General features: G+C 40.8%; 1 protein-coding gene across 1 annotated transcript in view; it reads right to left on the bottom strand.

Annotated features, from left to right (window-relative positions):
- The window catches only part of ELP3 (elongator acetyltransferase complex subunit 3), a 731849-nt gene that overhangs the window by 515061 nt on the left and 203986 nt on the right, over nucleotides 1–12802 (bottom strand). Inside the window, exon 8 of the mRNA XM_078649905.1 lies at nucleotides 12106–12267. Coding sequence (XP_078506031.1) covers nucleotides 12106–12267 — 162 coding nt within the window. The remainder of the gene's footprint in view (nucleotides 1–12105; nucleotides 12268–12802) is intronic.

The raw sequence follows: 12802 nt of genomic DNA, 5'->3' as shown, positions 1-12802 counted from the left end.
GCAAGGATGGAACCTACGGTTCGGGTCCTGACACGTATTGAATGTGTATGTTTTTTGTAATTTAGCGTATATTTTTGACCTTGGCTGATTTTAAATTCTTTCCCCCCGCAACTATGTTAGTTCCATTGCATCTCATGTACATTGTTTATGCTGTTCGTAAAGATTGTGATAACTAGTGATGTTCTAACAATGTTTAGGCGATTCACTCATCTATTTTACACCTTTCACTGTATCACCGGGCTCACGGTGTTTTTGTACACATGTCCTTCTACTTTTTCGTTTTTTGATCTTTTTCTTAAAACTTTATCAATCATCGTTATATTCACGAGGGCACATTTCCTTGAAGCCGAGATCCTCGTATCATGTGACTCGGGACTCACGCATTTGCGTTAAATCTCATTGGTTAACAATTGGTGCACTTCCGTATGCCTGATTACTATTGTGGACGCCGAGACGCGGCTTGCACGGTCTTTCCGTAAGTTTCTCCACATTCAGCTTTTTGCATGTTGTCAAGGTAAAATACTTTTTTCTTTCCTTTCTCACGGTAAAGTTTCGGATTTTCGGTTCAATAGCACTTTCGATGTACACTGAGTCACACTGAATCCCACGATATTCACCATAACACTTATGCCACGTTGGGAGCTTTCTTTAGCTTTTTACTGTCTACTCTCGTATTTCTTTAGCACCGCATCTGATCATGGTATTACATTTACATTTGTCTTGTAGTTTTGGTATGCACTTTTGTTTGACGCATTTCGCTTAAATTTAATGAACTAACTGTAGGTTGGTATTTATTTGAAAGTGGAGTTTCTAATTTGGTCCTGTATTACTTACTTTACAGACCCCTGACGTAGGGACTCACCTGACAGACCCGAAATGCATTGGGTGTTTTGAAGAACTGCAAAATAATAAGGCTGTGTAACATATGAAAATCATTATGAATACATTGAACATTTCATTAATAAATGGATGGAAATTAATTTGAAAGACTTTGTATTGATATTGAATCAATCTATTGGAGAACGTTAAGAAACCACGTGTTTCAACGTGAATTGAGTGCGCATCTCAGTGGGCAGGTGATCCTTTCCCACACCACGTCGTCTATATTTAAGGCATGGCCAGACTCCGTGCGTCAGATGTGGCGCCAACCCTATTTTGAAAAATCTGGATAAAATTCATTCGTTTAATCGAGTGCACGGGGATAACACTGTATTGCATGTGATTAGCAGAGGCCCAGAAGTCAGGTTCTGTATTGTTGTTATGTTACAGGGTCTTGTACAGCGTGCTAATAATAATTGGCGTCTTGGCGTAAGCATTTGGAAAACCTTAACAACATAAAGTGGGGATCAGTCAAATTTCCTAAAACACTGCATATGTTAAAATAGCCAGGTGTTAGCTCCTTTCTGAATCGTAAAGGTTGGGCAGAGATCTAAGATGGTTGGGCAATTCATTCCACGAACAGAATTTGGGTGGATTTAATAGAGTTCTGGCGGCTGTATTTTAAAGAGTTTGCCGTTTTTTAAGACCAATACAGCATTACAATAGTCAATCTTTGATATGACCACTGTTTCCCTGAGTTCAAGACGGAGAAATGGCAACAAAAAAATCTTTAGCATTAAAAAAACAAGAAGATGTTACCTGACTGGAGCGGTCAGCAAAAGTACGTTTATTGTCGAACACCAAACCCAAATTTCCTACCTTCTGAACTGGAGTTGGCAGAGATCCTAGACTTTGCGGCCACCATGAATTGTTCCATAGGGTGTTGCTGTTATTGAACAGTAGCACCTCTGTTTAGTCAAAGTTGAGTTAAAAAGAATCCTGGGCCACCCAGTGAGCAATATAGGACATGCATGCACTAAACTGGGGTGCTATTTTTTTTGGGTACGAAGAGACTGACACTAAAAGTTGGCTATCATCCACGTATGAACATACTGAGAACCAATCAAATGGATGAGGGGTCTGACGTACAGGGTAAAAACGGTTGGACTCAGGGTTGACCCCTGAGGGACCCCACAAGGTAGCTAAAAAGGAATGAAGATGAAGCCCTCTTATGATACTACCTGCTTTCTGTCTCTGAGGTATCACCTAAATTAGTTTTAGGGCTGATACGCTTATGCCAATTCTGTCCACACACTTGATCAGTGTGGCGTGAACCACCATATCTAATGCGGCGGCTAGGTCCATAAGGACCAGGATATCTTCGTTATCTACGTTGGATCAGATCTTTCAGTGGCTGCTAAAAGGATCAATTCTGTACTATCCCGTGGCCAAAAGCCATGTTGCGTGGGATATAGACAGTTGTTGGTGTCAAGAATTGCATTAATACCTTCTCAAGTATCTTGGCTGAAAGTGGGAGGCGTGAAATAGGTCTGTATATTTTTTCTTCAGCAGGGTCCAATGACGGTTTTTTGATCAATAAAAGTATAGAATCTTTTTTCCAGATATTTGGAAAACGTTCCTGTTTCCAGAATCCTTTAAATAATGAGTGTAAGATAAAGCGCAATTGTATCAAAAAATTATAAATCACCTTCAGGGGACAGGGATCCATATTTAATTTTTTTTTTTCAAAGAGGCCATTTACACAGTTGTAAGAGATGTTAAAGAGCATAGGATTTGGGATGATTCAGAGAGATTATTCTTCTAGTTTTTTTCCGGGCAAGAGATAGAAAGAGGCTCATTTTGAGTGAAAATTTCAACTTTGCAATGAAGAGTACTTTGCCATTAAAGCATAGTCAAACATAATGAGTTCAACTAAAACTGGTTCTCTATCATAGCCCAAGCAGGCTATTTGTCTTTCACCAAGACATGAAACATCTGTACTTGTATATCTCTTCATCCTCACAGTCCACTCTATTTGCGTCTTGGACGTTTCAAAGGATGAACATCAATTAAAAGCAGAGAGTGGTAACCTACTTAAAAAATGTGCATGTGACTGAAAATATAATGATTACTCATACACTCAAGAAAGCGCAGCAGCTGCAGATTTACAGCGGTGTTGACTTTCTAATAGAAGACTCTTGATGTACAGCATATGGCACGCAGAAGGAATGAGAAATAATTTTGTACACTACACAGCCAATGGATGCAGCTAGGATAATATAAAAATGTACTAACTGTGAAACTTCTATATAGAAGGGGGTCCCCTGAACAGATATAGGCAGGTCAATAGGGGGAAACAAGCAATCAACTATAAAAGGATCCTAAGATGCAAATATGGGCATAGGAGCTCCTATGCCCATATTTGCATCTTTTTGTAGAACCTTATTTAAATATTTTTGGCAGGTTTCTCCTTTGCTCTAATTGATTGCTAACTGTGAAACTTGTCAAATAGGATGCAATGAAAAATGCTTTCAACCAATACAGTAGAAAATGCCCGTACGGCTCATCAACATTGACCACCTTAGTTGAAATGGTGTGAAATTAATTCAGCCCCATACGCGTTAATTTTCACTCTGAAATACAATTTTCAGAAATAAAATAAGAGATCAGCACAACATAAAAGATTTATGTAAATGGACAGAGAGCCACCAATCAAGCAAGGTCCCATAGGGTTGCAGTGGTAGCCACACTACTTACAAACTACATGCCACCAAAGAAAGCCAGAGGTGAAAGGGATGGAGAAGCCAGTTAAAAAAGGATAATTAAAAAAATTTGACATTTTTGGAATAAAGGTACAAATGTTACATCTTGTATTGTAGAACATTTGAACTGTTTTTCAGGTAACGTAGAAATATTGTATAATGTACATAAAACGTCTTTGATAAGCACAGACTCAGTTGGGAGTCAAACAATCTTTCATAGCTCATCAATAAGGCACTGATAATCTTCTATCTACATCAAAGAGACACACAAGGAAAAGACAGGCTGTGTTCATGTTTTTTCCTGCGAGATTTCAACTCATGGGCACTTTTCTAAAAATAACTAGCAAGCCGCCAGATTGCAATATGTTATGGTTTTCTTTTTTTTTTTTTTTTTTAAATCTTTTTATTGAAATGTTTTACAATTATATATATATACAGGGCACGGCAATATTAATAAAAAAAATAAAATTAAAAAAAATGCATCACATTAAGGGAGAACATCAAATGAAGCAACGACAGCAATAATAAAGAAAACTGCATCCCATTAGGGCAGAAGACTAAAGTAAGTTAAACCATAATATTGTTCCAAGTTCTACAACATAAGGCTAGTCAGACAGAGTTACCCTTCTCTTATGTTTCCATAGGGTCAAATATATTTCTCACATTATTACTAACATAGCAGTTAATACCTCATATATAATCCCGAATCAACCATATTTCAGACAGATCAGAATTTTAATCTATTACTCCATCCTTCCACCGCGTAATAGGATCCCATATTAGCTTACCCAGCTTCCTCCCCCTTTTTCCTTTCCGTGCATAAATCTCTTTCTCCACATTGTATGTTGTTATTAGTTTAGCCAACCATTTATGGAAAGTAGGTGGTGTAGAGTCAATCCATGTCGAAGCTATGCATAATCTCATAACAGATATTGCTACAAACAAAAATTCCCTCCCGCTGAATGATCGTACATCTTCCAGATTCACACCTAATAATATTGTTCCGGGGGTTAACACAATTTCAGTTCCTAAAATATTATTTATGAAGCGTTCAATATCCTTTTTTAGTAAATCTAGATGAGGACATGTTGCAAATACATGTTGTAAATCAGCATCACTACTTCCACACCTATAACACTTAATACCCACTGTGCCTCCCCATTGTGCTATTTTAGCGGGCGTATAATATAAGTGATATATCGTTTTATAGTGTTGCGCCTGCAAGGGTGCCGAACATAACAAGGAATATCCTTTTTCTAGAGAGATACCAAAACTATCTCCACTTATATTGAGATTATCCTTCCATTTTTCACTCCATTTTTGATGGTCATCCTGTTTTAATTTTATCATTTCTGCGTAAACCCTTTTAATTGTACAATCTTCCCCTCCTTGAATTACATCCATAATTGAATTACGCCTAAACCCCAACACACCTCCTTTTTTGTTCAAAAGGAAACTCCTGATTTGTAAGTATTTAAAAAATTGCCTGGTTTCGATGTTAAATCTAGCTTGTAAATCTGAGAATTGAGCAATCCCCTGCTCCCCCTTTACATCCCCAATAGTTCTAATTCCCCTGCTTTCCCACTCAGCAAATATGGGCCCCGAAAAAATATCTTGTGGAAGATTTGGGTTATGTGAAAGTCTGGTGTACACATTGTATTTCCCCAAACCTATTCTTTTAGAGAAACTTTTCCAAATTTCGTATGCTGCTATGAGCGTCTTAAACTTTGTCTTCTTGTAATAACTTGCCTCTATACATTTCAACAAAACATTTTTCACTTCCATTCCCAAAGTTAATCCAAAGATTGCCAGTGTTCCAAATTCGTTCCACTCTTCTGATTCTTCCCCTCCCAGCATGCCAGTCATATTTTGTAGAGCAGCCGCCCAATAGTAAAATTTTAAGTCTGGAACTCCCCAGCCTCCCCTTTCTCTTGGAAGTGTCATGAATCTCAGGGCTCTTCTCGTTTTCCCCTTTGCCCATATAAATCTATTGATTATACACTCTAATTTTTTTAATATTTTAACTTCAAATAATAAAGGTATTGCTCTAAATAAATATAAAAATTTTGGGAGGATCAGCATTTTTATTATGTTTGTCCGCCCCACTATTGACATATGCAAGTTGTCCCACCTATCTAGGTCTTTCTCTACTTTCTTAATCAAAGGGATAATATTCTTTTCTACTAGCACTTCCAGACCTGCCATGATAATAACCCCTAAGTATGTACCTTCCTGCGTCACTCGATTATCTATACAGGGAGTAAATGAATTTTTTATTATCTGCGTTTTAGATGTATTTAATTTATACCCCGATATCTTACCAAATGTCCTCGCCTCGAGTTCTAGATATTCTATAGATTCAGAGGGATTTGGAGTAAACACAGCAATATCGTCTGCATAGGCTAAGATTTTACACTGGCCAATGAGTGTTGTTAGGGGTACAATCATCCGAGATGTCTCTATTCTACGAATTAATGGATCCATGTATATAGCGAACAGTAGCGGAGAGCAAGGACACCCCTGTCTAGTACCTCTTTTTATTTGAAATTGACCCGTATTTCCCCCATTCACCCGTAATGTTGCTACCGGATTTAAATAGAGAGTCTGTACGGCTTTAATAAATCCTTGTTTAATGCCTGTTCTTTCCAAAGCATACCAAAGATAGCCCCAGGAGACCCGATCAAATGCTTTTTCTGCATCAAGTAACATTACTGCCATCGGGTCCCCTGTGACTGAAGTAACATCGAATAGAGTTATTACTTTACGTATATGGTGGGTGGTTCCTCTCCCTGGTATAAAACCGTGTTGACAACTACTGACTACTTTATGGATAATTCTGGCAAGCCTTGACGCCAACGCCTTGGAGAACACCTTCACATCTGCATTTAATAAAGTGATGGGTCTATACGATCCTGGATCTTCCGGGTTTTTCCCTTTTTTTAATATCACTACCACCTCAGCACTCCCCCATGACTTAGGTATTGATTTACCCAGCTGTGCCAGTTGCATAACCTTCATTATTTCTTCTGCCAACAAATCCCAAAACACCTTGTAAAATTCTATAGGAATTTGGTCTGGGCCCGCTGCTTTACCAGAGGGCAGATTCCATATTGCCTCCTTAATTTCTTCCGTCTACAAGGCCCCCTCTAGACCTTCTGCTTCATCCTTCTCGATTATATCTGTAGGGATCTCTTGGAGATACTCCTTCATTTCCCCATTATCTCTTTGCCGGTCTTGCCCCTCTAATTCATCGTCGTACAACCTCTCATAAAAAGTCCTAAATACTTCCCTTATTTCATTTGACTCTGAGTGCACCGTGCCCGATGTATCTTTAATTTCTCTAACTATTCCCACAGCTTCTTGTTGTCTTGTCCATGTAGCCAAAATTCTCCCTACTGACTCACTCAATTCATAACACTTCTCTCTTTTAGTATTATAGATTTTCGCTGCTTTGCTAGCAATTTCGCCCTCTACCGCGCCTTTTGCTTTCGCTAGTTCTGTCAAAGCCTTATCCATACCACTCCCTATCAAAACACAGTTTTCTAAGTTCTCCTCTGCCTTCAGTACCTTCTCAGCTAACTCTAGATTCCTCAGCTGTATTTGTTTCCTTTTATAAGAATTGTAACTCTTTGTTTCCCCTCGTACCCCAGCTTTAAAAGTGTCCCAGACCACTCCTATTTCTGCTGTATCCCTATTGAAGATAAAGAAATCAATAATCCATTTATTCATGTGTTCTAAATATTTGTCATCTTTAAGCAGCTCTCTTTCGAAGGTCCAATTTGTATATTGTCTAGTGCTTATTTTTGTTGCCGTTGTGAGTACTAAGGGGTTATGATCACTAAAGATCCGCGGCAGCCTTTCAATCTTTGAGTTCGATATAGTGGTGCTTGAAACAAAAAAATAATCTAATCTTGCACATGTTCGGTGCGGAGCCGAATAATATGTAAAGCCTTTGTTGTCCAGTCTTTTTTTCCCCCATACATCCGAAAGAGCATTGTTTAGAACTAAACTATGTAATGCCTGGTTGACTTTCTTTTTCCTACCTTTATATTTCCCAAAGGAACCCAGACCTAATCCATCTGCTCCATTTATGTTGAGGTCACCTCCCAGTATAATTTTTGGTGCCCAGGTTGCCAGTTCGACATCTAGGAATTGAAAAATTTCGGGGTCATCCTCTGTTGAGCCATAAACAGTTACAAGCGTTGTCCACTCTCCATCAATAAAACACTCAACCATGGCCCATCTTCCCCATTTATCCTGTGCTTTCTTCCTGGTCAAAATATTATTATTTCTAGCTAAGATAGCTACCCCTCTTTTTTTGACCCCTTGGCTTGAGTGTACTAATAGATGGAATCCTAAATGACTAAGGAAGTGTGCTTGTGTTATCATAATATGTGTTTCTTGTATAAATACAAAGTCCACATTCATTTGTTTCAAGGCTACCGCAATTTTTGCTCGTTTTTGGGGATCATTTAAACCGCATACATTCCATGTTACAGACCTAGCACCCATAGTATACATTATCATATGTCTTTTCCCACCTACAATCTCTTCTGCACTCTAGCCATGTAATCATCCAACATATTATCAATACTCCATTGACGTTATTTCTTATGTTGCCTCTTTTAAGTTTTCGCCGCCCCACCTGTTCCCCCTTTCTTGGAAATGTTCTTTTTAAACTCCGTCTCTCTATTGTATATCCTGCCGTGTCCTGTTCCCCCCCTGACTCCCACCCAGCCCCCCCTTCTCCCCCCCCCCCTTCCCTTACTGGCAAATAGGTCAATCCTGACCTATGTGTGACAGCCGCACCCCCCCAGGGGAGTTTTCCCCAGCCACTCCCCCCTTGTACATATTTTTTAAAGATTTATTCATGATATTGAAGAAGAGGCTCGATTATTGCTTTGTTATAGAAGCTACTTGTTTTAAACTTTCAATACGATCGGCCTGTATATTCCGTTCTCTATGTGTTCTCTCTTCTCTAAGAAAAGCCAGATACTCTTGCGCAACTATTTCCGAGAAAAAGACTCTGAACTGGCCATTAAAGCCTACCTTGAGACGAGAAGGGAACAACAAATAAACTTCACATCCTATATTCTGAAATGGTATTATGAGTTGCCGCATACGCCATCTTCTTTCCACTGTTGTGTGGCAGAAGTCTGGGCGAGCAAAAAAGGTTATGTCATTATAAGTTAGTTTCTTCATGGGCTTAGCTTTCATAATTACTTCCTCTCTTAAAAGATAGTTTCCCACATACACAAGGATTGCCCTTGCTCTTGGGCCCGCACTACCCTTTTTCTGTGTGAAGGGAAATCGATGCGCACGTTGCACCTCTTTATCCCAGTCCCATGTGTCCATCTCTGGAAACGCGCCTTTCAGCAAATCCACAACAAAGGCTCTTATATCTCCTCCTTCCTTGCCTTCCTCTACTCCAAGTAGTCTTATGTTGTTTCTCCTCTGCCGATTTTCAAAGTCTTCCAGTTTCCAGAGTATGTCAGACTCTGTTTTCTCCTGCACCTGCCTAAATTCTTGCAGCTTTACCATCTCATCTTCCATTTTGCCGGTCCTCTGTTCAACCTCCGTCAATCTACCTGTAGCTTCAGCACACATTTCTTGTACTTTATGGAGAGATCTCTGTATTTTCTTATTAGCCCGCTTGGCTCTTTGACTCTCCAGCCGGGCTCTTTGACTCTCCAGCCGGGCTTCCCCTTGTATCTGTTGCATTGTGGAGAGTAAAAGATCAAATTTATCTTTTTGCGGGTCTTCACGCTTTTGGTGTTGATCCTTGATCCGCTCCTGCTCCTGCGTGCTAACGCCTCTGGCCCCATCTTGTAAGCTATGCAATGTATCTGTACCTATCTTATCCCAATCCGACTTCTTAGGTATTCCCTTTTGTGACATGTTTCCTAACTTGCTATTTCGTACGCGGGACCTCCCCCTAGTCTTATTAGTTTTAGTTTTAATTTTGGGTTTCGAGTTTTTTTCTTCCACAGCACTGATCTGCTCCATCTCTGATTGTAGGGAGCAAGTCTCTGATTCTTGAGAATCACTCAATGAAGAATGCTCTGATTCTGCAGACGAGATGATCGATGAATCCGTCTCATCACCTTCCTCTTCGTCCTCCTCCAACTCATAATCATCGCTATCATCACTGCTGAGTAAGCTTTTAGGAGAAAATTGCCTTATAGTATTTGCGTTTCTTTCCTGTTTTTCCTGTTTTGCCCTACAAGAATTCGGTGCTATGACAGAGCTACTCGATTTGTGAGATTTCATTTCGCGCTTCCCCCTGCCCTTTTCCTTAGGAATTGCTCCCCTGTTTGAGTCTGCTACTGTTTTTGCGCCTTTTGCCGCAGTTGCTGTAGTTGTTGTAGCTGTAATTGGGGCTTTTTCAGTATTCATAATGCTCAGCGCTTTTTCTTTAATCGTGTTGGTCTCAATAACTGCCCCTTCATGCCCATTTTGTGCAACTTCATGCTCCGTTACAAGCCCCCTTACACTTTTATGTGAGCCTTCCGCTAGAGCTCCTACTTGCACAGAGGGGATTACCCCCTCCTCTGAAATTTCTTGTTGCATATTCCGGTGATCAGCTTGCCTTTCCAATTGCATAGCACCCTGCTGCACAACCACATCCACATCCCCATCGATTATTTCAGGCAATGTAGCTATTTCGTGTACCTTTTTATTCATACAGATTGTTACTTCTTGAGCGTCTTGAAAGTCTTGAAAATCTCTGTTACCCAGTTTACTAGTCTCTGCACAGAGCGCGTCTGCGCCCAGCCCAGCACAAGTGTTATATGCCTCCGCTCCACCAGGTTTTCCCCGTAGCTCCAATAGTACACCACCTCCTCCCTCTCCATGACGAGTCTCCTCCTCCATGACATTGGCTCCGCCTCCAGTGCAATCCCCGCCTACTAAAGAGCCTGTAATCATGCATTCTGTAATCTTGGTTGAGGCTGGAGGTGAGCGCTGTGTGCGCGCTGATACCACCACTCCTGGTACCTCAGCTGCCTTGGTGCTCCCAGCTCCTGCGGGCTCTATCACCGCCGAATGCCCTGCTGCTTCTGACGCCGCCACCGCAGGTGCAGTTCTCCTCGGCGAACCCGTCCCTGCTTTCTTCAAGTCGGCGCCATCCACTACAGCGGATACACTATCCAAGGCTTTCCGCGGCAAACCCGTCTCCGCAGGTCCCGATTCAATGCACTCTGTTACCACGGGTGTAGGCACCGCATCCATTTCTTTACTCGGCGAGCCTTTCACTGCTGGCGAAGGTGAAGGAGAAGCTCCGCGCAACTGGAAGGATTCGAAAATCAGGGGCTGACGCAGAATCGCCTCTCTCAGAGAATCTGCAGCCGGATCCACTGCGCCCAATGCAGGTAATTCTTTATGTCGCTCTTCTCTCTGACTTGCCAATAATCGCTCCTCTTCGCGCTTTTTTGCTGCTTCCTTGCGAGCCTGTGCCCTCTGCCGCGCCATAGCTCTGAAGTTTGCCGCAGGGATGTCAGGCTCACTGGATGTCTCCACTTCTTCGCGCCCCTGAGTACCCTTAGCAGTCCTCAGCACTTTTGGGGCCATGACACGCTTGACAGCCTCCCAAGTCTCCAAACAGAGATTGATCCTCTTCTTGACTGTAGACAGTGCCGTCTCCCAGACGCTGCTCTGTTATGGTTTTCAATGTGAAATTGAAACAAACACTCTGAAAGAAAAAGACGGGCCCGCCAAACCTTTTCAATGTGAGCATAAAACATACCACATAATCTGATTAGTCCAAGTTTAAAGACACTGATCTCAACATCAAACCATGCAGTTGAGTGATCATATCTCCATATTAATAGACAATTCAAATAATGTGAATAGTTGACGACACCTAGATTTGCCAAACCAGATCAACATTGCAACAGGACTTCTGAAAAGTTACTATCACAACATAGTGAGGTACAGAAACTGTAGAGGAATAGTTTCATGTAGGAGATATTTGCCTGTACAACAAACCAGAAAGAGAGTTCAAGAATACATGAAATGACAGAAAACAGTAAACTTCACTAAAGCAACTGAGATTTGTTCAACAACATCCTTCTTTAAAACAATGATTCAAATTGAGGGTGCATTTCTTTCTTCATGAATGATTGTCTATAAATATTGATATGGGGTTCAAGCTAAACACAACATTGCCACAGCTGTAGTAAACATACTGTGTTCACTTATGTCTTCAGATGTTCCTAGAGGAAAGGCTTTTGTTATCTAATTTAAAAACTATCTACCACAAAATTCTTTATCTGCCATTTCTCCTCAACTCTGACCAATGGAGAAGGGAGATCACAGAAGACCTCTTCTTTTTCAATCACGGTCTACAACATCTCTACAACCTCTTACGTTCTGTCCTCTTTTAGAAACAGATATGCTTGAGTGCCAATACTTGGGTAGAAGAATGGGCCTGAACCTGCTTGCACAATAAATTAGACAAGTGTAAATGCACAGTTTAGTTTCCAAATGAAATTTTCTTTCTGATTTTCAGTTATATTCTCTTTACCTGTTGGTGTCCCTGGCCACATCTTCATAGACGCTTTGCACACCGATCTCCAACCTGGTACAACCGTATGACAGCATGTCACTTAAGTGTCGCTTCAAGCAGTAATCTGGCCTGGTCTCTATTGTTATGCCAACGCACTTGGTATTACTCCGCTCAGAGTACCTATGATGAAAGCAAGGCCGCGTTAAAACAAATTATTTTGACCATCGAGAGCATAGCTGAATAATTGAACATTTCTCCTGCTTCTCATTATTCAAATGAAGGAAGGAAAGTTCTGTAATAAGACATATGGAGTATGAGCTCACCTGGACTAAAGCATCCCAAAAAGGCACAGTCATTTTTATTCTAACACTACAATACATGTTCGAATTTTAGTGCTTCACAATACAGAAGATCATTATAAACCTGTCCACAGTTCTCCCTCCCCCATGACCTTACCATACACATAAAAGGGTCTTTGACCTCTGCTTAATCACTCAACCATATTTCAATTAATACGAACGGCCTCATTAAGAGGTAATTAGTAAAAGGGAATCCGCCAAAAATTGGCTGATGACCCACTTAACAATCTCTTTACCGCCTGCCTCAATTAGAGTGTCAGAGAAAGCAGTCCATCTGACAGAGGAGCATTCACAACTCTGCTATCGGGAGACGCTTCATGGTAGAGCATCCATCAGTCCACCTGCTTGCTATGTTT

Source organism: Lissotriton helveticus, chromosome 6 (genome assembly GCF_964261635.1).
Source record: "Lissotriton helveticus chromosome 6, aLisHel1.1, whole genome shotgun sequence".
Lineage (NCBI taxonomy): Eukaryota > Metazoa > Chordata > Amphibia > Caudata > Salamandridae > Lissotriton > Lissotriton helveticus.
This window is presented reverse-complemented; position numbering and strand designations above follow the sequence as displayed.